General features: G+C 31.6%; 1 protein-coding gene across 6 annotated transcripts in view; it reads right to left on the bottom strand.

Annotated features, from left to right (window-relative positions):
* Nucleotides 1-327: 327 nt before the first annotated feature.
* The window catches only part of RapGAP1 (Rap GTPase activating protein 1), a 162,668-nt gene continuing 138,411 nt past the window's right edge, over nucleotides 328-24,584 (bottom strand). For 5 of the 6 annotated variants that reach the window (XM_068761507.1, XM_068761510.1, XM_068761511.1 and 2 more), the window contains 11 exons: nucleotides 22,403-22,590; nucleotides 9,258-9,402; nucleotides 8,531-8,806; nucleotides 7,547-7,728; nucleotides 6,474-6,571; nucleotides 4,796-5,152; nucleotides 4,217-4,298; nucleotides 3,650-3,824; nucleotides 3,153-3,191; nucleotides 2,672-2,841; nucleotides 328-2,160 (listed from right to left, as the gene is read on the bottom strand). In XM_068761507.1, coding sequence (XP_068617608.1) covers nucleotides 2,008-2,160; nucleotides 2,672-2,841; nucleotides 3,153-3,191; nucleotides 3,650-3,824; nucleotides 4,217-4,298; nucleotides 4,796-5,152; nucleotides 6,474-6,571; nucleotides 7,547-7,728; nucleotides 8,531-8,806; nucleotides 9,258-9,402; nucleotides 22,403-22,590 — 1,865 coding nt within the window. In that variant the 3' untranslated portion in view covers nucleotides 328-2,007. The remainder of the gene's footprint in view (nucleotides 2,161-2,671; nucleotides 2,842-3,152; nucleotides 3,192-3,649; nucleotides 3,825-4,216; nucleotides 4,299-4,795; nucleotides 5,153-6,473; nucleotides 6,572-7,546; nucleotides 7,729-8,530; nucleotides 8,807-9,257; nucleotides 9,403-22,402; nucleotides 22,591-24,584) is intronic. The other variant, XM_068761509.1, reaches the window with a different exon arrangement.

The following is a 24,584-nucleotide window of genomic DNA, read 5'->3' as shown; positions in this document are numbered from 1 at the left end:
ACCATTTGTTTAATACAAAAATGAAGGAACAAGTAGTTTATGAACAGATATTTTATGTATTTAATAAATGAAAATAAGAAAATTCATTGCTTAAATGATTTTCTCATTTTCAAAAATATTTATAGTTTATCTTTTTAATTAATTTACGGAAATCGAGTTTGCAAGTAAATAAAAAAATGTTGTACATTTCGTTAAATTTCAGGTAAAAAAAAACCTTTCTTCAAAGTAAAATTCACTGATATCGTAGAAACGTCAAGGGAAAGATACTTACGTTCATAATATTAAGGATTTTTTTAATAAAACAATAATTATTATTTAGTAATTAACTATTTATATATTTCCATAGTATCTCTTAAAGTTTTAAACTATTTCTCCTAACGCTCCGCGCTCACATTATTTGGTTTAGGTCTAGAAAAGACGAATCAACAGTTACTTTCATTTAACTTGTCATAATCAACAGTCGAACGAACATCCAAAAGAATACATTTAATGCGAAAATAAATGTAATCTTAGAAATAACGTTAGTAGGTTCTGTCAACTTAAAAAGAAATCAAGAATACTGTTTTATTTTTATTTATCGTAATATATTTAAAAAAAAACTACATTATCATAGTGGGGAATGTTAACTTTGGTATAAAATATTAATTACAAACAACAAAACATTTCAAAAAAAGACACACTGAAACGACACTTATATTAAACATAAATTACAAAAATACTGATTAATTAATAGCCTAAATCCAGTTAAAATATATTTACAATAACCGGCGAACTTAAGTCAAGGAAATAAATTCTGTGCTAGTTTTCACATTTATAGGAATAATTGCACTGAAACGTGAGAGATTTAACTACATTTGAATAAAATGTATACTGGGATAGTATTTATATATTATTATAAAATAGAAATTCTAACATTTAATAGACTATAGATTCATGTCTATTTAAATTTGTTCTAATGCACCATATATCATTTATAGGCTCTCTACAAGTCAAGGCTACATTCAGTAGGTACCGTTAATTTTGTTTGTATTTTTAAATACCAATAGCTACTATATATTTGAGATTATTCTAAAATTTCGAATAAACCTTATGATAAATTACCTACAAGGAATTTTCTTTAACGTTTTCAAAGTTATCAAATCGCGAAAATTGCGATCTGTTTGTTATGAGATGGTGCCAAAAATAATTAATACAAAGTGATTTAATTTAGATAATAGCCCACAAGATTTTTTGGTTCACGTAAAAGTATCTTATTAAATAGATGTTTAAGTTTTCCTCAATGTGTACAGTTTGTTTAAATTTTACAAATATAACATAAATTATTAGTAAAGAGATAAAGTTTCTTGCCCATGTAAATTTTACATGACAAGACAAAATAAAGTTAGAAGTAAAATTATAACACGCTACAAATATTATATAACACAACATTTATTCTAACGGATAATCTTAATTTGAAATGTCAATTTTTGTTTTGGTACAACATAGAAGAGTCGAATCATATTCTCTCTAATAACATACAAATTCGTAAATATTAATAATAATCATAGCAATTTATCAGTCAGAGAGACCAAAACGTTTTTAGTTTGAAGGCTAAGTGATAAATATTATATATATAGCATCTACAACTCAGACAACCACGCACAGATCTCTAATTTACATAAATATAAAAAGAATGTGTGCATGTATTAGGCGAATTACAAATACCACTGCGTAGATATAAACCACGTGAAGTGTTTACGTAATTATTTACGTAAAATAATATTGCAAAGGAAAAATATTGCACAATCATTTCCAAATTCCACAATGCTCTATTTTTCTAGAAGAAAAACATGTAAGGTTTCTACCGATGGTACACGAAGTAACTACTCCACTTTTACATTTTTAAACTGACGATATCTTTCGAAAGTGATTAGATACGTCTAGAAATCAGAATCACGTACAATTACATAATCACATATAATGATAGCAACATTAATATCTAAAGGATTCATGAAAAGCTCGAAAGCCCTAAGCGGTAGAGTCGTGCGATGAAGGATTTGGAATTATAGCGCCGGTGGTTTGTTGATCGCGAAGCTTCCTCATCTCTTTTGACAAATTTAGGAGTTCACCTTGCAGTTTGATCTCTCTCTCCCTCAGGCATTTTATCTCGTTTTGCCATGTCTGAAACAAATATTGAGAAATATTAATACGGCGTAAAATATAATAACACACATGTACAAACACCGTATTAAAGAATAAAAAGTCATCATTGTTTTAAACTTAAATTAATAAAATATCGAACTATTATATATATAGGAGATTTAGTACCTATCGAGTGACATTACGATGTCTCTGGAACCATGTATTAGAGACTTGAAATTTGAAAAGAGCTGAGTTGAGATCAAAAAAGAACGGATTTTATAAAGCTAGATTCTTCATCTATCTATATGCATAGACATTATAAATTATAAAGACACGTCTAGAGAGAACTAGTAGAACGCGTCCATACAGTGCAAAGATTCGATCCATGTAAACTATCTATAGCTACTCACTAACCAATGCGATAAGGCGGGCACATTCTGCTTTTAACTATGACCAGGAAATACGGTAGTCTAGCTACTGATGTTATCCTAGATTCGGTGAGTAACTGCTCCTTAAAATTAACATATATACGGTTTAATTAATTACTTACAATGTTTTGCTTCAACAAGTCTAGTTTGTCGTTCTTGAGGCGACAAACCTCCTGTCTCAATAGTTCCACATCTCCTCGTGTCGCAGCCGCAACCTCTCCTCTTGCGGCCCCAGCTTCCGCTGACGACATAGACTCTAGACCAGTATCGCTGTCAACGTAAACTGGCGTGCCTGCGAAGATATAAAACTGATTATAATCGCGAAATATTTTAATTAAATACATGATATGATAATGATTCTATAGATATTACATTGTAATTAACTATCTAACTAATCTAACTATAAAAAGGTCACAAAGAAACTTAGGTTTTAGAAGTTACAGTTGTAAATAAAAGAAGATTGGAAAGAACGAGAAAAACTAAATAGATTGGATCAACAACTAAGATCATGTCGCATCACAAAATCATTCCTCCTCAATTGTTTAAAATGAAACGTGAAAATGTCTAAATGATATTTTATTGTTTTTATATTTAAGGACTAACCTATTGCGCCTTTGCCACAACTCAGCCAGTCCTTGTCGTCTAATTGAAAAAAGAAAAAAATGGTTCTTATTATAACATATGTTTTTATTACTAATCGTTTAAATCTATAAACAAGGACTTTATTGCTAAAATACTAAATAGTTTAGTTACCTCTAAATGTCTTTATTTTTGTGCCCATTAACAAGCATTTATATTTCTATTATAAAAGTCCGGATCCATAATAACTATAAGAATTTAAACATAAAATGTATTGTTAGTAAACCCTCTAAGTGGGTTTATCGAATATCGTTACATACATAAAATTATAAGCACGAGACTGTAGGACAATTAGTCAGCAAACAAAGAAAGTTGAGTTTTGTTAAAATTTAGGTTTTATGCACGAAACCAGATTGTGTTCGATTATATTTTTACCTGTGTGTGCATTTATCTCTATAAATTGCATGCATGCATATACAAGCGCGTTTTCTCTGTATGTTCGTTAGTGTATTTGTGCTCACCTAGCGGGTCGAGGTCGACGGAATTAAGGCTGGAGTCGTCACTATGATCATGGTGGGCGCGTGGCGGTGCTGCCCGTGACGTCACATCCGGACTAGACCCACCGGAACCACCCGCTGACCGCACCGAAATAGCTGACGCTGATGATGATGCAACCGACGTTTTTGAACGTCCGCTCTGAAGGAAATCATTAACAATTTAATCATTAAAAAAGGTTCGTAATAAAAAGTCTATGTATCCACAAATATGATTAAAAATCCACGGAAAACTATCAGAGCAAACATTTTATGAATCGAATTTATTTGCGATAAACTAAAACAATAATATTTATTAGTGTTAATAGATGGATACTATAAATGAACAGTTTTTTTTGAAATAACGTATAGATGACAATGGCTCATTTAACTATGAAATACTGGCTAACTACCCGATGGTTGTTATCGGCCTAATATAAAAAAAAAACTACATTCATGTCAATTTAAAAAGGTATATGGAGATGACTGCTTCCAGTTGATAATGATTGAATGTCTCTTTTATCAATTGAAACTATATTCAATTTATATACTTACATTAGGAGTGGGTGTCTCATGAATGTTTATTTTCTTGTTAAGCGAATTTTTAATGTTGTCGCCTGATGGGTCGCTTGGTGATCTGCAAAGAGAATAACGTAAAATGTTATTATAACATTCTTTTGAACGAAGTCATGTGTACTGGATATATGCATTTACACATTTTAACATTATACAAACGTTTTGATAGATTGTTTAAGTTTAGTAAGAATCGTGCTTAGTGAGAATAGCTTCACAGTTTATGCTTTATTTATGTTATTGCTATCGGTATAATGAATTTCAACGGTAATCTTTTTAAAATAGTTTTAAAAAGATGAACAACATTCCCCAAATTGTATACGTGAATACATTTTTACTCATCATTTCAACCTTTGGACATTCTGCTTTATATAAACCTTTCCCATAAATTTCTAACAAGGCGACTTCAATAAGATTATCTGTCCACCTTGTGAGTGGATATCCTATGGCCAGACATTGGATGTTGCCACTCCGTGGTTTCCACTCCAGAACCTTAGGGCTGCAGCGGTCGTCTCTTCGTGTCTTATAAGATTTTTACAAACCTTAAAATAAAGTACTAACCTGACTTTATATATGAGAGCTTTCTTGACGGTGTCAATGAACCTAGCCCCGGGTCCATCTTGTTTAGGAGTTCCCTCTGGCTGTGGAGACACCGTTATTGGTTCACTCCTCACTCCAGTACCCAGAAACTCCAGCGTTTTACTCTTCAACTCCTCGGCCAAGTTCTGCAATAGCGACGCTCGTGTCCTCAGTTCGAGTTGTGCAAATTTAGCGGCTTTATAGCATGCATTCTCAGCGTTGATCAGCTTTGTAAGAAGAAATTCTTTAAGTTCTCTCCCCTTGCGGAACACTGAGGGCTGTGGGAGAGTCGGTCCGAAAAATGGTACGTCCTCACGAGCGGTGACGGCCACTTTGTACCTGAAAACGTAGACAGTTTTTCATGTTAAATTAAACCACAATATTTTAAGTACACGTTTTAAAAATAATTTTAAAGTATTTTTTTTAATTTAATCTAAATAATACTGTAATAGAAATATTATTGAGTCCAAAATAATGCTTGCTTGTAAATATTTTTAAATAACACTATCTTTTACAAACTGATATTTTTATTCAAAATTCTAACTAACATTATATCTGAAATACCAAAGTACTTATTAAGTTACGCAAACAGCCTTCTCTGTTACAGTTTATTTTATTTATTTATTTACTGTTTATTATACAGAAACAGAATATATAAGGAAATAAAAAAAAATTGGCAAAAATTACATATGTCTTATTGCAAACGGCGACATCTTCCCGACAACAATTTTTAAAACTATTTAATAAATAAAGTATATTTTTCACAGTAAACTCTATTTAAGTTCTAACTATTTTAAATAAAGTATAACAGGATAAAAGTATAACACATATTGAATATTTTTTATACCGGGTAAAAGCTCTCTAATTACAAAGTCACGATTCGTTTGCATATAAATTACTTAGAGAATTTCCATTCTCTTTTCCGGGCAATTCTCCCTGGCACTTCATGCAAATAGCGCCTCCGTGCGTTGTTGCAAAGTTAAACAAACTTTATGCAAAACAACTTGACAAGTGTATCAAAGTGGAGGCGAAGCAGCTAAAGATACAATTATGAAGATAGTACGGCGTTATAAATATTAAAATAACATTATAGTTATTTCCGTTCTTTAGCTACTCTTTGTTTTTGAGAAACCTTAAATATCTAATGGATTCAGGCGTTACTTTGCGGAAGTTCATCCTAAGAGAAACTTTTGAGAAACCTTGTTTAGATAAAGTCAATAATGACTAAGCGAACCTTTCACTTTGTATTGCACTTATTTGTATCTTATTCTTCAGGATGATTAGTTAAACTTGTAAAGCATTCAAATTGTGATATTGACTGTATTTAGTACACTATATCCAAAAGGCAATGGTTTCAGAAAATTATAAATAACGTAATGATAATACATTAAAAAACGTCTTAAAAACGTTGATATATTATATAAAGTATATTAAAATTAATTATTGTTTACTATCTATACTGCAGACTTTGTACTGTCATCCAAAAGAAAAATTAATTTAATATATTTGAATGATCCCTTGTATAGGTTGATTGCAAATAGTATTTTTTAAAACTTTAAGTATTATTGCTGTCCAGTGCGCTCACCCCTTAAAAGCTTTTAAACCTGTAACTAATCATCTTGTATGTAGATGTTTCTGTAAGCATAAAAAAAAAAAATACCTGGTCTCCCCGCCGACGGTCTCTAGAGGTGTGACCACGATGAAAGCGTGAAGAAAATGGGAGGCAATCATGTCCGGTGTGAAAGGTGTCGTTTTTTCCTGGAAATCAATAAAAAACGTATTTAAATAGAGAAATGCAATTTTAAAAATCTTTAAATCTTCATTTAATTGGAAATTGAGATTATAAATAAAAGGCTATTATCTCCATGGAACGTGTCCATATGCAAAACTACCTCTTTGACGACGGTCATTGACTTGAGTCGTGTTAAGTTTTGTAATACAATACTTACAAACGTGCGTATGTATTCTTAGAAGGTTTAACTTTATTTACATTTCATAACTGTACAGGATCATTTAACACTAATAGAGCAATATGGAACTTCAATTGACTTACGCAACTTCACATAGCCCTTAATTCTAGATAATTTATGGTATAATAAAACAGAAGTGTCGTTTAATTAATTGTCTAATTTTGTTTTTCAGACAAAGTTAGAGTTCTATACGAGACTTTGTATCTTACATTAGTAGTAATTGATATAATTGATGATTAAGGCTACATATTAAACCGTTTTCATAATGCAGAAAGGCTTTCGGTTAATTAAAAAATGGTCTCTAATCATCATTTGAGCTTCCCAATATATTTGTCCATATTTATTATATCATACATTGTATCTCTCCATATATAATATAGGACGGTTGGAAGAGGTTTGCATCTACAGTTTTTCTACAAACTTAATAAGATCATCTGTTCATCTTGTGGGTGGACGTACTTCAGAACTTTAAGGCCACAGTGGTCATATGTTGTGCGTGTTATATGGCCTGCCCACTGTCAATATAACTTGCAAACCCGCTGGCAATGTTCGTCATTTTTTTTCATCTACGGATCTCTTTATCTTATCTCCTACAAAAATCTCGAACATTGCCCTCTCCATGGCTCGTTGAGAGACTGTGTGTTTTGATTTGTCCACTGAGCTGTATTTTTATTAATTCTTCAAGTTGAAAAACTGAAGATAAAATCGAGAGTCACTCTCTATTTTATCTTCTCTCTTTAATTTTTTTTTTTAGCAACCTTACCTGGAAGACGATGGCAACTATGTCATTGCCGACGTGCCGCTTGCGCTGCAACTGTTGAGCATCGCCGGCGGTGTGCGGTAGCAGCGGCGCAACGTGGAACATTATCTCGCGGTCCATGTACCGCTCGTATACGGCCTCCGTTCCAGTGTGCCCGTTCATTATGTCTAACCCTCCGCGATACCCTGCCAGATACGTACATGAGTAACATCAATCAACTTAACGTCTTTTACTTTAATTAAAAAAAAAACAAACGTTATTTTAAGCCTTAATGGCTTACACTAAAAACAGGATTAACTTGATGAAATAAAATAAATGGAAAAACTATCCAACTTGAACTATCTAGAAAGAAAATTTACTCTCTATTTTTTAAAGCCACTATACGTATTGTAAGCTGGGTTACGTCATAAATAAAAAAATAAAAAGGAAAAGAACCTTTCGTTAACATGACAGCAGAAGAGGGGTCAGGATACTTTTTTACTTACGGGGATTAAACTAAAATAAATGGAAATTGCAATTATATCTTATTTGTGAAATTCTAAAAGGGGTTTTTAAGCAAGAGCTTTATTTTTGAAACAAAGCCATTCGATCATGTTATGGCAATGAAAATAATAAGGTAGTGATAATTAAAAAAATATTGAATAGACGATATCGATTCTCTAATCAACATTTTCAATCGTATTTTGGCAAAACGAAGGGTATTTTTCATTACGGAGTTTAGGTTTTAAGGAAGTCATTAAGTTGTCTCATAAAAAATAATCCAGTGGTGTTAAATTGCGTAATCGGGGCGGAAATTTTGCAACTGAATTTGGTAAAAATATACGCACGGGAAAATAATTTTGAAATAAATTCATTGTTTCGGTGGCTGTGTGTCATGTGGCAAGGTTCTATTGAAACCACGGGCCAGTGACATCGGTTCTATTTGAAAAGCCTTGATAGCCGATAAAGATGTTTGAAATAGTTCTTCTATTGACCAAGAGTCCATACCTTTATGATCTTTCAACTTGATCCTCTGACCGAGCATCTCGAGAAACTCGTCGAAAACTGGCGAAGTTTCGTTGTTCCCAAACAGCTCTTCTTCGGTGGTCTGCCCGTACTTCTGGTAGAGGACGCCAAACTTGAAATTGTTGACCAGAACGTGTTCGTCGTACGTCGCGATGAGAGGCGACGCGCTAAGACACGTGACCGCCATGAAGTTGTCACAGTTCACTTGCTCGTTTAGCATCTTCGCCATTCTCGCCGGCGACGGGGTTATGCCAGATCCTACAAATTACAAATCTAAATTAGAAGATGACACACTGAAAATTTAAAACAATTACCTTTGATAAAAGTCTAAAGTAGTGATTCTAAAATATTGTATTTACTACAGGCGGGTTACGGTTACAAAATTAACTTCTCAGAGTAAGTCTGTGTACTCAGTGTAAAGACACATTAAACCAGCTAATAAAACGACATATCATTATCAAATGTAACACGTTCGCTGCTATCAATAGGCTGCCACTAACCGGTCTTATTGGAAATATATCGCGTACACCTACATCCAGTACCATAGGTTCTACGACTGAAATTTTGCTGACAATGATGTTACAGTATTTCTTCTGGTGTTTTCTCAATAAGACATGCAACTATAACGGAAGCCATAACAAGACACAATGAAGACTGTGACTCTGGACTGGGATCTAAATAAGTTCATTTTTATTCAATTTGTACTTACTTGTAGTAGGGATAAGACCGTGCATCGTTTCCGTACGAAGCCTCAGCAGTATCCTTGTATGGTCTTGTCCGGCCATATGTTCATTCTTGAGGGACATCACCACTGGGCTCTGGTTCTCGTCGAACCCAACCAAGTTCATGTGCTCCTGGTAACAAAATAAAACACTGAAGAAGATACTTTGTTTTGCTTGGTCAGATATTTAACTTTTATTTAGGTAAGGACGTCTATTAGCCCAACAGTAGAGGACTGAGACTTGCAATCGTAGGTCGCTGGTTCGATTTCCGCAATACAATCTTATATAATTCAAGCTTTGTGCATCAATTTTATAGGATTGCCATTGCTGATATATACATTTCCAGGGGATGGGCAGCAGCGTTGTCTGAGTACCATAATCCAACACTGCGATTGCCAACCCGCCTGCCAAGCGTGGCGATAATGGTAAATTACATTTTTGGGGAGACCCTATAGATATTTTTGAGGGAGGCCTATCCTTTGCAGTAGGCTTCTAAAGAAGGACGATGGAAGCGACGAAGAAAGTTCACTGCATAAGGACAATAAGGATATGTGCCTTCCCCATAATTAGATATATAAAAAAATTATCTCACATAGACTTATTTTGGCAATGTAATTTTATTTATTATATATATTTAATAATGTTATCGCCAATAGATATAAGAAGATCTTTAAAAAACCTTAGTTTGATTTAATACCTACATATACGGTATATATAATTTTTTTATATATATAATATCGACGCAACGATCAATCTTTATAAAGTCTATTTTTATCTCACATTCAAAAATATCTTTATTAATAGATGTTTTATTTTAATATATGTCCTATACTCTAATTTGAATTTAATTACAATCGCCTTAAATAGGCATTTAATTAATACCGATTCGGTATAGTAATAGAAATTCTTTAAAATGGATATCTTTTTTGTGCAAGCCACAATAAGGTTTGCCAATTAGTTTACTAGGTGCGGCAACTACTGCAATTTCCGCCTATACGAATTACCGTCTGTTAACAATAAATGCATGGAGTAGCGTTTTCTATTTCTTTTTCGATGGTTATAATTCTATGTACTTATAATAGCTTTAAGAATCTAAAGTTCAAACTATTAAAAACATTATGAATTCATTTGTGTAACATTTTAACTCAAAAATTCATATTTTATCCTAAATAATATTTAAAATTATTATTGTGACCAAAAGAGCGGTTTAGCATTTATAATCAATGTATAAATTAGAATTAAAATTAATAGGTCAAAACAGGAAAATCGAAGCAAATGAACGCTTATAGGTAATTATAAATTATCGGCGTTACTGTTTATAAAAAATGTAGACTTCCCTTTTTGCCAGTCAACAGACTGTGAGGAAAAATATGTTTACAATACAATTCTACGAATGTTATTCCCGTTATTGTAATTAAGGACAATTAGCCAAGGTTTTTATTTAATACTTACTGCCAATATTAGGGTCGCAATATCGATTCTAAACAGGAAACATACGCGCCATTAATTATACAACATTGCGCTTTGATCACTAACGTTTTGTTTTGCATAATTTTGAGACATCATTTCAATCACGCAAAAGAGTCGCAAGTATTTCAATTATCAGTTTTTTCAAGTGTGTTCTTTGTTGTTCTGTGTAGTTACGAAGAAGCAATTTGGTAATCAACAATGTTTATACCAATGTTATGTGTATTAAACGTCTGTTGTCATATTTGCGTAGTCATTAGGTCACCATTGGACACACCTTGTACAATATATGACTGGACGCCAATATTTTAGTAATGAAAGCTAATGAATATCAATGTTTTAATGTTTATTTTGTATCAATTTATTAGTCTAACGAACATGGCTAATATTTTTTTATTTACGCTTTTTTGCAAATCAAAAGCATTAAAGTAATTTTATGTATGAGACACCATAAATTTAATGCATTATAATATTACCCGAGAAAAATGTGTATGGCAAATGAAACTAAATTTTTTATAAAAAATAGTTAACTAAATGCTATTTCTTTTTACGTACGAACTACACAAAATTAAAACACCTAGCCTAAGCTGCCAAACATTTGATATTAATAACAATAAAAAACCATATATGTAATAAAAATATTGTGTCCCATAGAGCATAACAATGGATATGTAATATAATTATCGAAGTCTTACAGTGTACGAGATAGAAAACTTTCTTTTTTAAGTTATCGTTTTTATAATTATAAATCTTAATATTATAAATATATTAGATCAATAAATAAAGGAACCAATCCTAAATACTATTTTTTGTCCACTTTTCATAGTTCAGATCTGTCGATGCAACTAGTGGGAAATAAAACATTTCATCATCATTATCAATAATAACGGATAGTGGGCTTACATTTACAGGTTTATATTTACAAATTACTGTCAGATAAATATAAAGTCATAGATGACACCATTCGTACAATTGAATCTCGCAAACAACACAACACAATTAACCGTGCGATGTAATCTCTGAGTGAATCAGACTAATAGAGTAAGTGATGATATCATTCACAGGTTTATTCTGATGAGGCCTCAACTGATGCATGCAATAAATGACCAACCCACCTGTTGTTAATGGGTCAAACAGCGGCGTGATTTAATAGCATATGTTTATTTATTTTAGGATAACTTACATGATATGTTTTATTTGCAAATATTATAAATTGCTACAATGAGGAGACGACAAGAGCATACACAAAAACATAAATAAATGGTTGTTATATACAGTATTTTTGAACGCAATATCACACAGACGCGCTTTATTCGCACCGCTTTGTGGAACGTTAGAACTTTATTCTCAAGACAAGCGGTAATGTTTGCGGAAATATCTATGTCACTAATTACACTACCTTTTTTAGTCTAGACTTAAGTCTTGACTTGATGAAGAGGATAATATTGTATATCCTGTCTGTTTTTAGGATAATTCTCACCGAGGTTATTTTTAGATGACCTAGTAACGAAATGAAACATATTTAAAGAAAATGCCATTTACATAGTTCACAGAAAATTTGTACTTTTAACGGTCCCTTTCGTTAATCTACAGATATCTTCATTCTTAATTCGATCACGTAGAGATATCCCGAGCATAGCTCACACCATGGCTCTTTGAGCTACTGTGAGCTTGCAGCTTTCAACCGGTCTCATTAAAAATCTATGAGGATTTATACTACTGGACAGCAGTAGATATAAGGCTAAAATGATAACGGTTGAGATTATATACTCTTGAAACAAAGTGGTAGCACAATATTTACATTACCCACAAAACCTTCTTCAATTTCACTGGTATTTATTGTTTGCATATGGTTTATATGGCTTTTCTTTTAGGTGGCAAGGCGCAAACGGCTAAGTTTAGGCTTTTAACTAAGCCTAAGCTTTATTATTTTAAATCAGGTAAGTCTCGGCTAACTCTTCCTACCGAAATATAGCATGGCTTTCAATCATGCGATCTATCTGCTGTCAAATTACAGCGCATAGTTATTGTTTGATGCCGCTAGATGGCGTAGTCATGATACAGAGTGAAGTCTTATATCGAATAGAACTATAAAACCTTTTAATTTTTTAGATTGCTCACAAACATATTTTTAGGGCAGCAGCGTCCTCTGCATACAATAAACCACACTGCGATTATCAATTCGCATGCCAAGCGTGGCGATTATAGTATATCCCCCAATCGATATCTTAAGGGAAAGACTAAGCCTTGCAGTGGACCTCTATAGCCTGAAACGAAAACGGGATTAAGAAAGGATTTTCATTTACATGTGGAATTATGTCACATATACATACATGTGTTCCATTTTACTAAACATTATAAGATTTCAACAATATTTTGACATTGAATATATTTAGCATTAAAACACGTAGATGCATCCGAACAAGTTTGTTTCCAGTTGAGGTGATATTTCTATGGTAACAAAGCTATCGTCAAAAGGAAGTGGTAATTAGTTTTTGCTTTGTTCGTTGCGATGACCTCGTGAAACCCTCTAACAAATATATTTACAACTATTAGATGAATCTTTGTGTTCTAGTTACAAAAAAAAAAAACATTATATATTATTAATGACATTGTTCAGGGACATTTGTTTAGACGCGTTCTACGTATTTATTAGTTGAAGGTAAATTTTTAGTTATATTATTATTTTATTTATATATTATAGTATTTTTAGTTTATTTACTTTTGGAAATTACATTAGATTTTATATTTTAAGTTTATCGAAACATATTTATTGTTAAAAATAATTAAAAAAGTTTGTTACAATTTACTCAAAAGATGAAATTCACTTATTTAACATTAAAACTTTTAACAGAACCCTTATTGATCGCCAACTTTTTCTTTACTTCATTTCGACTCTACTCTGCTTCGCAAGGCATTATAGTTATGGAGAAGAAGCAGAAAGAAACCCCACTTCGTAAAGAAATCAACGTTAATATATTTAATATATGCATATTTATATTCGAGTTAACGTTGTTAACCACTCTGGCATCCAATTTTATGTAATATAGATTTCAATCAAAAATCCCTGTCTAACTTGGTCTACTCATATTAAAATAAAAAGGTTTTGATGTTATTTGATTTCTTTGTTGTCGTCGTCGTTTTAGTCCATAGATGCCCACTGCAGAGAATAGGCCTCGCCGAAAGATATCTATTAGGGGATATATCATAATCGCCACGTTTGGTAAGCGGTATGGCGATCGCAGTGTGGTATTATGGTACATAAGGGACGCTTCCAAGTTGGAAACTGGTTTTATGAGCAAATATTTAAGATTATATCCCGGGAATCAAAGTCGCGATCTACAGTCGCAAGTCTTGATTAATTACTTATATCCTTAAAAAATAATTGTTAATAAACATTTAGCTAGCTAAATTATTGCGAAATGTAACTTCATTACCTTCATCGTTTATGTTTTGTAGATATCATTAGCACAAAACCAATTAATTCCACCTAAGCAAGAGGATTACTGGGGAATGCTTTGTTTTAATGAGAATACTTGATCCTTTGCGATAATACTACTCTTAAAACGATATCTTTGTAATATTCAGTGTTTAAGTTATTAAAAATATCCAACTAGGCGATTAAGGTATTATACGAGTACATATATATTTATAAGTATTTATGTTCTTTTATAAATGAAATTTCGCTTTATAATAATCATAGATCAAAGCTGATGCAAATTATCGTTATAAAGTGTGACACTCTATCTATTAATATTTTTATTGTAGTGTTTACATGGCCAAAGAACAAGCTATAACCTTTATTTAAAATTTCAGAATGTCACATGCTTTGAAAAATTTAGATAGTAACATTTTAATATCATTGTTTTAAAACACTGATTGAGAGTTATGAGTGTTATATAACACAAAACGTTTACTACCTCTTGTGTGCTCGTAAACTTTATTATTATTGAATTAAGGTAAATAAACAATAAGAATAAAGAAGTAGAATTATCGGTCTTACAGTATCTTTGGATGGATTGGAGATATTTAAAGGTGTGTCTAATGATATGAATAAGGAATAATTAGAATAAATAAAGAACAAAGATGTCGCAACTCTTGTACAATTAGCAAAGAAATTAAAAATAAAATACATACAAATTATACAAACATTTCACTTTTACAATTCATATCAGCGTCTAACGTTACATAGAAAAATAATTTTATTATAAAAAGAAAGATTGACAGATTTTGTAAACACGATAAATTATTATTTTCGCTTAGAGACAAATTTGCCAGTCACGGTGTTGAAGTTCCCAAATTTATCGTTTGTCCTTTTCCATGAATACCACAAAGAAGCAAATTGAAAGCTAAAGACGGTAATTGAAGGAGCGAGGGGTTAATGCCTCTTTTCGAACGCAGTGATGGATAACGTCATTGGTGATTGAACCTTCCATTTTTATAAAAATGGGGGTTAGAGTAGGCATTTCAGATAACACGGGTCGTCCCTATTATTTATGACATACATAAGACTTTTTATACATAATAAGATTATAAGTTCCTAAATTGTAATATGCACGTAATATTTTTTTTTCTGGTGTGACTTTTTTAAGTCATATTGAAACTTGAAACGAATTGCTCTGATACTATGTTTAAGAATATTGATGAAGTGATTGACTAAGAAACCGCACGTGTTTTTTGTAGGCTTCATAAATCAGGGCGCATTTGAAACTCCCATAGCTTTTAATTAAAGGATGCCACTACAGAGGAACATTTTTTTCATTGTTCTTACGGCTTACATTTTGTTTTTTCTTCTTTGTACATGTCACCCGTAATGAGAACACAATAGAACGTTTGGTTATGGAAGGCAAAGTGAAGACTTGACAAGATTGATCAGATCTAAAACTGCAGATTGAAAATCAATAAATATATTCTCTCTCTCCTTCAAATACCAAGTTGCATGGCGATGCATAACAAGAGCAGCGGCGGCACCAGAACCAACCTAGGCATGACCACGACCACATTGACAAGAGTGCAGGAGAAGAAAAAGGATACTCCTAAATATAGTTAAAGCATTTGCAGATTTAATTATAATTAATATTTAAGTTAATCATAGCTGATTTTATATTAGTAGCGATAATATTACCATTAGGTCATTGTCATTGTTTTCAAACTTTTCATTCTACTTAATATTGGTTTAGCTTCTAAACGAATGCTGCGGCATTCTTATAAAAGTGTGCATTAAAAATAATTTTATTATTATCTATATATTATATTTCTAGTTTTAAAGTATGTAATAACAACCGGATGTCCTATTGGTATTAGTAAACGAAAATTGTGAATAATGTTTAAACTTAAAATCCCTAGGAAATAATCCCAAAGTAATAATATTCAAGCCTCGTATTAAGTTTTGGGGAGTTAAATAGAAACACAATTAATATTTGAAACTTTATAATGACGCCTAACGACCGGCCAAGTTGGTTTATGTTTGAGTCGTCGACATACACGCATACGAAATACTAAACGCGCTTTCAGTTTAAACTTAATGTTTCATTAAAGTTCATGTACCCATATAAACTGTTATTTTCTTATTCCAAATTCAAAATGTGCAAAAATAACGAATACCTAAGCAAGCACAGAATAAATCTAGTATTTTAAATTAATTCATTTATACCGTAATCACACAATTGTTCAATCATACAAATGTTAATTAATTTAACAACAATTGTCTCCTTGATCTGCTTAATATATATGTACATTTCCAATGAATAACCGCTGCATTGCTGTGGTGGAGATTACGACGTTCATGTAACACTTAATATATGTATGTATATGTATATACAAATGTAAAAATACTTGTCTATTAAACTACATATAAATAAGCTACAATTATACATTTGACCAAAAATTAATTAAGGAAATTTTCAATTTAATAAAACAAACTATGTGTTAATTAGATACTGTTGTGATGAATTAATGTATATTGCACTTGCAAGTGGACAACTAAGTTGTGGTAATATACGTATATCTCATTTAAATGTACATTATTAACAATTACATTTTAAAATTAAAATGAAAATAAATTTCATGTATTATCTGTACAAATTGAAAGTTACTGCGGCAAATTGCGTATGTGCTTAATCTGTTGCCAGCATAGGATTAAACTGATATTAGGTCCTACTAAGCCTATTGAGAAATATATTCAAAGTAAATCTAAATTTAAACATAAAATTAAAAAACTTTATTTTTCGATGGAATTGATAAAAATGTCTCGTGTTATTAAAGATAGCCGTAATCTATGGAAAAAAATGCAATGAAAGGAGTTTATTTTGAGTATCTCTAAGCTTACCCGAAAATATTTAACTCGGCATACTCTACTAACCTAGAATTGTGAACAATTGAAAGAAATCTCTAATGACACAAACTTTGCACTCCTAAAGAAATACTTAGTTACCTGTGCCCCTTTGTGACATTTCGCTAAAGACACAAAGCATTTTTTCTTTTAAGAAGTCCTCCGATTTATTCCTTGCGCTGAATGGTGCCGATGAAAATGGCAATCATTTCTAAGGGTCCATAATTTTCTCTTTGCCGAAATAGCCTCGAACCAATTTTGCAGTATAAAAGGAGATATTTGCTTATTGCTCACTTTTTTCTGTTCAACATCTACTAATATTTATTAACATTATTTTAAATTGATATTTAATTCTAAAAATATATACTACCGTGTTATATTATGTGTTGACTTTTTTGACCCGAATATATTTCATAATCCCTTGATTTACATCGTGACCTACTAAGTAGATAGTGAGACATAAATTTGATGTATGTAAACATCCTGAATATCTCGTACGCCATTAAATATGATAGTTACATATATCGTTAGGCAATATTTGAATATGATTATGTTCGTAGTTTATTTTTTCATAATTAATGTTTTAGCAATTTTTTTTCTGTTGAGGCATTTTAACAGTTTATTTTTTTTCTAAGGACAGAGTTGGCAATGTTTATTTAATGGATTCAGGCGTTACATTGCGGAAGTCCATCCTAAATAAGAAAGGACCAATATTTGCATTGTCTGTCGCATGCGCATTTACGAGCGGGCTGGCGGGCGGTGCACTTTCATGCACGACAACCACTGCATGTGCGGAGGTGGCTAGATATTGGTCCTTTCTTATTTTGGCAATGTTTGTTTGTCAATACTTCTTTTATCCCTTCCCATGACGTATGCACAAGGGATATTGTTTCCAAAGTTACAACGAAAAGTTTTGGCTTAGGATAAAATATATATGTATAAAAAGACGAAAGAAGTTTTACATACATAAACGTTAAGAAATAGAGATCATTTCACTTTATTCTTAATAATTAATAACAATAAAATAGGCATACATTCAGCCTCATACTGCTATTGCTATTTGTTCAAATAAATTAACATAAATTATGTAGCAGAGCAATAGTTGCTAATTATCAGTGCTACCTAGCTTTCACTTTCATCACCAGTCATTTGTCGGTTTAATTTATTTACGTGTTCACCCTTCGGTATCGTCGGAACGATCGCAGCTTCTCATTCATCTAGCCTAACCCTTGCGGTGTCGTTATGACCCATCGAGTTTTCATGGGTCACAGGTAATGATTGTAATATTTTATGTGAGTGACACTTGTGTTGTGATACTTTAGGTAACACGACGTCTATCGCTATAGATTAGATAGAGATATATATTAGATCCTCACTCTTATAAAAAGTTTAAAATAAATTTCATTTTACACGATGATACAAAAAAGGTGTTTTAATTCTAAATCATTCATACGCAATCAACTAACGCGTCGTTGAAATGGTTCAATAGCTGTTAGCATAAAACTAGAGAAAGCTAATAACTGCGCATGAAATGGCTAACGTACCAGAGTATTGTACTGTTATATATGGATCAAGCGTTACGATGACTATCTGTGTTATCGCTATAACTTATATGCAGCGGCCATTTTCTATTTCGCACATGGATGTATCACGTAATAAAGATTATATTAATGTACAAACAATCTACAAGACGAAAACTAATTTTTGTACACATTTCATTTTACTTGAATCATCATACAAACGATGACTTTCAAAATTATTCACATATTTTTTGCTCTAGCAAATGAAATTAAAAAAGAAACTGCAGCGCTGTGAAACTGCGTTCATGTCAAATTTTAGTAGCATGTGATCGATGTTATACTCAACATCAATATTTTATGAGGGCGACGGAAATGTCTGTTGTTTCCGCATAAACAGAATGCTCTAATTTAGTTTTAAAAAAATATCGTTTTATATTTATTTTATATATTTTATCGTAGCAAAAAATGAAAACGCGATTAGAAAATAATTTAAAATTTCTATGTTTATTACCTTGTCGGAGCCCGAAAGCAAAAGTAAATTAAACGTGTTTTAGAGTGATCACGTTATATATTGATTGAATGTTTTAATAATAAACAATAAACGCTTAGAAACATGTTTGATTTTTAACTACTTGTTATTAACTAGAACAAGTAGGTTTGTGTAGTCAATAAATTAATTAGTTATTATTAATATTTTTTACATTTCGAACATTGCATGTCAACAATAGTGTGATTTTACTTTCATTGTAATACGTTAATATACACGATGTTTTTGCTCTAACTGTATACTAATTTTGACTGCTAGGGACATGATTTTGTATAAATTATTTTACCCGCATTTTTTTTCTCTTCACAAGAATCTTCTTAAGGAACATTTAAAAATAGAAGAAACGATCGAACGGAATAATTTCAAGCAAACATTTCATATAGATTGTTCAAAGTGGTTGGAAAAGTAAGGTTCGTTAAGATTCGGGGGCGAGATAAAACCGAGTACACACCGTCTGGGATCAAATTGCTACTGCAGTAATCGGCTCGATCTACGCAGTGCATCGACTTGGTTCACTGGGCGTGAAGCTAAACCGTTCCGCCGTGCTGAACCGCACCGACTTTTCCCACTGTACTTTGTGGGATATTTTTTTTTCATAACGAGCGGTTGGACCCTTAACCGCTCCGTTGCGCCGCGACCAATTTAATTGGTGATTTTTTATACATCGTATTTACATGTGCGTATATATACGCAACGTATAACTTACATAAACACACATAGAGTAAAATAAACTCCAATCCCGAAATGTTAAGTGGACTGTAAACGCAAATTGATAAATTAAAACTTAAGTTCTTTAAGTTTAAGATGTAATTTTTTTTTTGTCATTAACATCATAGTTTTTCCAGAAAGTTAAAAAAACGTCGAGGCAACGATGAGATGAAAATACAAATTATATTAACAGAATGTATTTAAAACCATAGAAAATATGATGAACATGGGGATGAAATTAATCACGTCTTGAGCATTAAGAATAGTAATTACGAACATAGATAATAGATATAAAAAGGAGAAAAAGCCTATTGGGCGTGGGTATGGGAGAGTTCACACGTGTTCACAACTGTACCGATATCAAACGAAACACGAGCGTATGCATCGTGTGAAGCGTTTGTAACGTACTTTTATTATAAATTCATATTATTCAAATTAAGCATTTTAAATGTTTAACTCAATGATTTATTATCAGGCAAGCAGTTACAACAAAGAACTGACTAGTTACTGTATATCGCTATTATTCAGAAAATATTTATATGGCTTGTTTTTAGACAAGATAGTGAATTTGCCGGGAGTCTCGCGAGGTGGTGTTACTGAACCTAATTAAATATTTTAATATCCACTTAGGATTTAGAAGGTCTTAATTAAATAACTAAAAGCTCTACGATCCATTAGGTCGTCAGTTTTCGGAATTTTCAATCGTTCCTTATATAATAGATATTTACGGTTTTGGTACTTGTGTGAAGTCGTCAAATTTTATATTAGGTGTATCGATATCAATTGTTGTCCATAAATAAAAAAAAACTTAAATTTTAAGAGTAAATAGTAAATACTTTATGAATATACTTCTGAAGAAAACAAGAAATGTTTTATGTTACTTGTTACAAACCACGTCGAGATCACTAATTGATTGATGTATTAATAATACTAGTTATTGGATTAATCCACTTTTATTATATTGTATGAAATAAAAGCCTACACGAGGCTAAAGCAACCGAAATAGAAAATAAGGGGAAAAAATTATAGAGCAAAATGTTAATCCAATTTGGACAGTTTTTTCGAACTATTTTTAGATGACACCATACGGAATAACTTACACAAATAACGATATAATGATCAAATAAATCATCCGTATCTTTTATAATTGTAGATTTAATAATTACGGAAAGAAACTGATACATGATCGTATGTCGTGAGCTCTACAAGAAAGCAAGGTCACTTTTAAAATGGCCATCGACATTGAAGTGACAATTACCTGCTTACCCGTTTACGATGTCAAGGAGAGCGTGTTAAAACGGCACATTACGGAAATTTATATGAGATTGATAGTACACGCAGATGTGATCAGTCAGGTCGGCTGTTGAGCCAGACGGCGCGGCGCTGCAAATGTCACGGTGGATGCGTTGCCAAAATGTCGCCTCGTATATTTTTTCAATGTTAAATGCGCTACGTATGAAACTTGTGATAATGAAAGTACCCAATATCAATCCTACAATTCGTTGAATCACCTTATTTAAATTTCTTGTATTATTTTTATATTAAGTATATTCCTTATAATAAGTACATTGATGACTTTTCCTCTACTCGAATATTATAGGATATAAATTAATATATACAAGAACGAAATTACATTTGTTTGATGCAAGAATAACCTACAAGAATGCAGGTAAGAATAATGGCAGTGAATTTGTAAGTATAAAAAGTATGGTTATTTTTTATGTCATAAACATTTGAAATTCTGCTAGTAATGAAATAAAAACATCAAGAACAAGTTTTCTTAAACAAGCTTTACTTTCAATATTAAACAAAAAAATAACAATGAGTAAAACCCCATATGAACAGTTCAAATTTTTTCGAATATGGCCAAACGTAAGTTTGTCAATAATTACAAATGAAAAATAATGCCGTATGATGATTTAGAACAAATTCACAATTGTTAGTCTCATATAGAAAAACGGTGGATCAGTTTCCTAATGATTTCACAGATATTCCAATTTCAATTTGTAATCGATTTGATTGGCTCCAAAAAGGTAAGGTAAGGTTTAAGACACAGATAAATAATTTGCTCGTGTTAATTCGCATGATCGGAGCGACTAACAGATGCGTTTTGTAAAATTATGTGATCGGAAAATTTGGTTTGCAATAAATTTATTTACTTTAGTTGCATGTGTTACACTATCCTGTCAAAACCACATGTCAGAGATATACATATATATTGGTAAACGAAATTATTGGTAAAACCCTGATATAATATAAAAATTAAATAGCAGACAGTAAATTTATTGGAATATATTTTGTGAACTTAATAAATTTAACTTCACAAAAAATAAATAAGTTTATAATCTCATCAAGCTGGTTAATTGGTGAAATAATCTGTGTATTGTCTTCTTAGTGACAAAAGTATCTTCGTTCGTCCGAGCATAATTTTAATATAATGAATGCTATCGCTATATACAATATTTATATTCAATTTTTTTTTGTTGATCGGTCGCTTCGTCAACACAAGTTGGGGATCAAATGACATAATGCTAGTTTTTAAATATTAAGAGCACTAACCTTGCCAAGGAAGAACCGCCTGTAGTACTTGGCGGTGTCATCGGTGTCGATGTTATGACGTCTGGAGGTCTGCCTAGGTGTCCCTGGCTGGGCCCGAGGCTCACTCTCCTCGCCATCAGGAGGGATGTCGTCCACTCCATCCACCCAATATCCACCGCCAGGCGGCAGCACTATCGTTGGTGGTGACCCTGTAATAAAACAAAACGTTACAAATTACACTTCTCAGTTAATGCGTTAAATCTCTACAACCTTTTTCATATAATCAAAGACACCTTGTGTATAGGCCACCCCCAAAGATCGCCACAATGATGGTCTTTCGCTCCCCGAATCCGAGGACTTCCAGCGACCTTGATTTTTAGGTAATATTAATATGTTAAAAATTAACTATAAACTTTTACTTTTTTAATGCTATTAATCTATTTTTCAATTTAAATTTGTTACTTCAGCTTTTCTATTGCAGGCATTTTATTCTTGATAAACTTAGTCATTGCTAATAACCTTCTTCCTTACCTTAACCTTAACCTTCTGTTAGGATTATAATATAATTATTAAAGATACTATTATTGTTATTTTCAATGTTTATATTTTTAAACCTTATTAATATATAAATACTAAAGTGGCACTCCGATAGTACAAGAAGAAATACATTACAAAGCGTGATAAACTCTCGAGAAATAATATAATTCCTCTTAGTGAATATTGTATATTTAAAAATAGAATTTCAATTATACTCAAAATTAATAAGCGGATTGCTTTCAAGATGCCACGATAATATGATAAGGCACGTCCGTAACAGTCCAGTGGTGTCTGCCTTCATCGAGATCATACTTTGACATGAAAAGCCTGCTAATGAGATTTATCATAAATCTAGTTAATTTAAAATATAATAAAGTAATCAAAATATTACATAGTCGTTACTGAACAAAGTAAAAAGCATGTAAACTCAATAAATATTAATTAAGTGCCGTGTATTGAACTTTCTCGTATAAAGTAAAAGGTGTCAATTTTATATCTCCTATGTTTATTTATAATGAAACTAAATTATTTTTAACAGATAATATCATTCATATATGATTTAATTTTGAACTGAATAAGTTTTGGACCCATAATAAAAATTAATATTTATGACATTGCATTTGTTTTTGAAATGAAAAAAAAAACACTTCTGTTCAGATATTCCTTATTCAAAATTTAGAAAAATATTCGTTGAATTCAATACCCATGTGCAATATGAAACTTTGTTGAGCAAGAATAGTACGATAAAGTCATAAACCAGTAAGGTTATTTATTTGATGTGTGTTTTATTGAATATTTAATTCCTACGACTTCCACCGCAAATGTGACTTCCAATACAGAACCTTAATGTTAGCAGCCAGATGGCCGCTAGAGCCTTAAGCACTTTTTAACGTTAGTTTCTATCGAACAAAATCAATGGTTACAAATCGCACTCGAGGTGTTTTGTGATGAAATCCGTCAATGATAATAGGTGTAAAATAATTGTATTACACTGGTAATATAGTGTATCGAAATATGGAGGTTTTATGCTAATGTTAATAAAAACGTTACTCATCTTAAGGAAGTCACGGTTGCATTATCTTTGCTAGTAAATAAAAAGAAAAAACGTAACTGTCCAAAGTTGTAAATTATTCTACCAACTTCATATCATAATAATATGTTAATAATTTAAAAATAAAGTCATAAACTATACAATATAATCTTTATTATTTCAGATCGTAACAATAACTAAAGAGTGTATTAACAAAACAGCTATTTAAAACGTGGTTTTTGATCATTGCAATTATACAAAGTGTATTTTCAGCTAAAAAACCTATAAAAGGTAAACGACTTCTGATCAGTTGTAACAATAGACATAATTCTCATAATCAAATAAATGCGATCTACGGCTGTTAAAAGGTTAAACATTTCTGGTTTAAAATGACGAGTGCACGTATAAAGTTTAATAAAATGATATAAATTATGAATTGGTTTTTTTACGGATCTACATAAGAACGAGTTTGGAATTGTTTTAGAAAAATGTTTGTATATCATCAGTTATTTTCCTTTCAAATATAAATAAACCAAAGTGTAATTTTTTTTAAATTAAAGCGTAATTAGGTTAAAAATTCATTTTATTAAAATGTAAATGCTATTTATTTTGAATGGCTAATGGTTTAAAATAAAC

The sequence above is a fragment of the Battus philenor genome, unplaced genomic scaffold, assembly GCF_028537555.1.
Source record: "Battus philenor isolate CCGP_79_NKW_IND1 unplaced genomic scaffold, ilBatPhil1.0.hap1 SCAF_15, whole genome shotgun sequence".
Taxonomy (NCBI): Eukaryota; Metazoa; Arthropoda; class Insecta; order Lepidoptera; family Papilionidae; genus Battus; species Battus philenor.
Note: the sequence above shows the minus strand (reverse complement) of the source record. Positions and strands in the feature narration are given on the sequence as shown.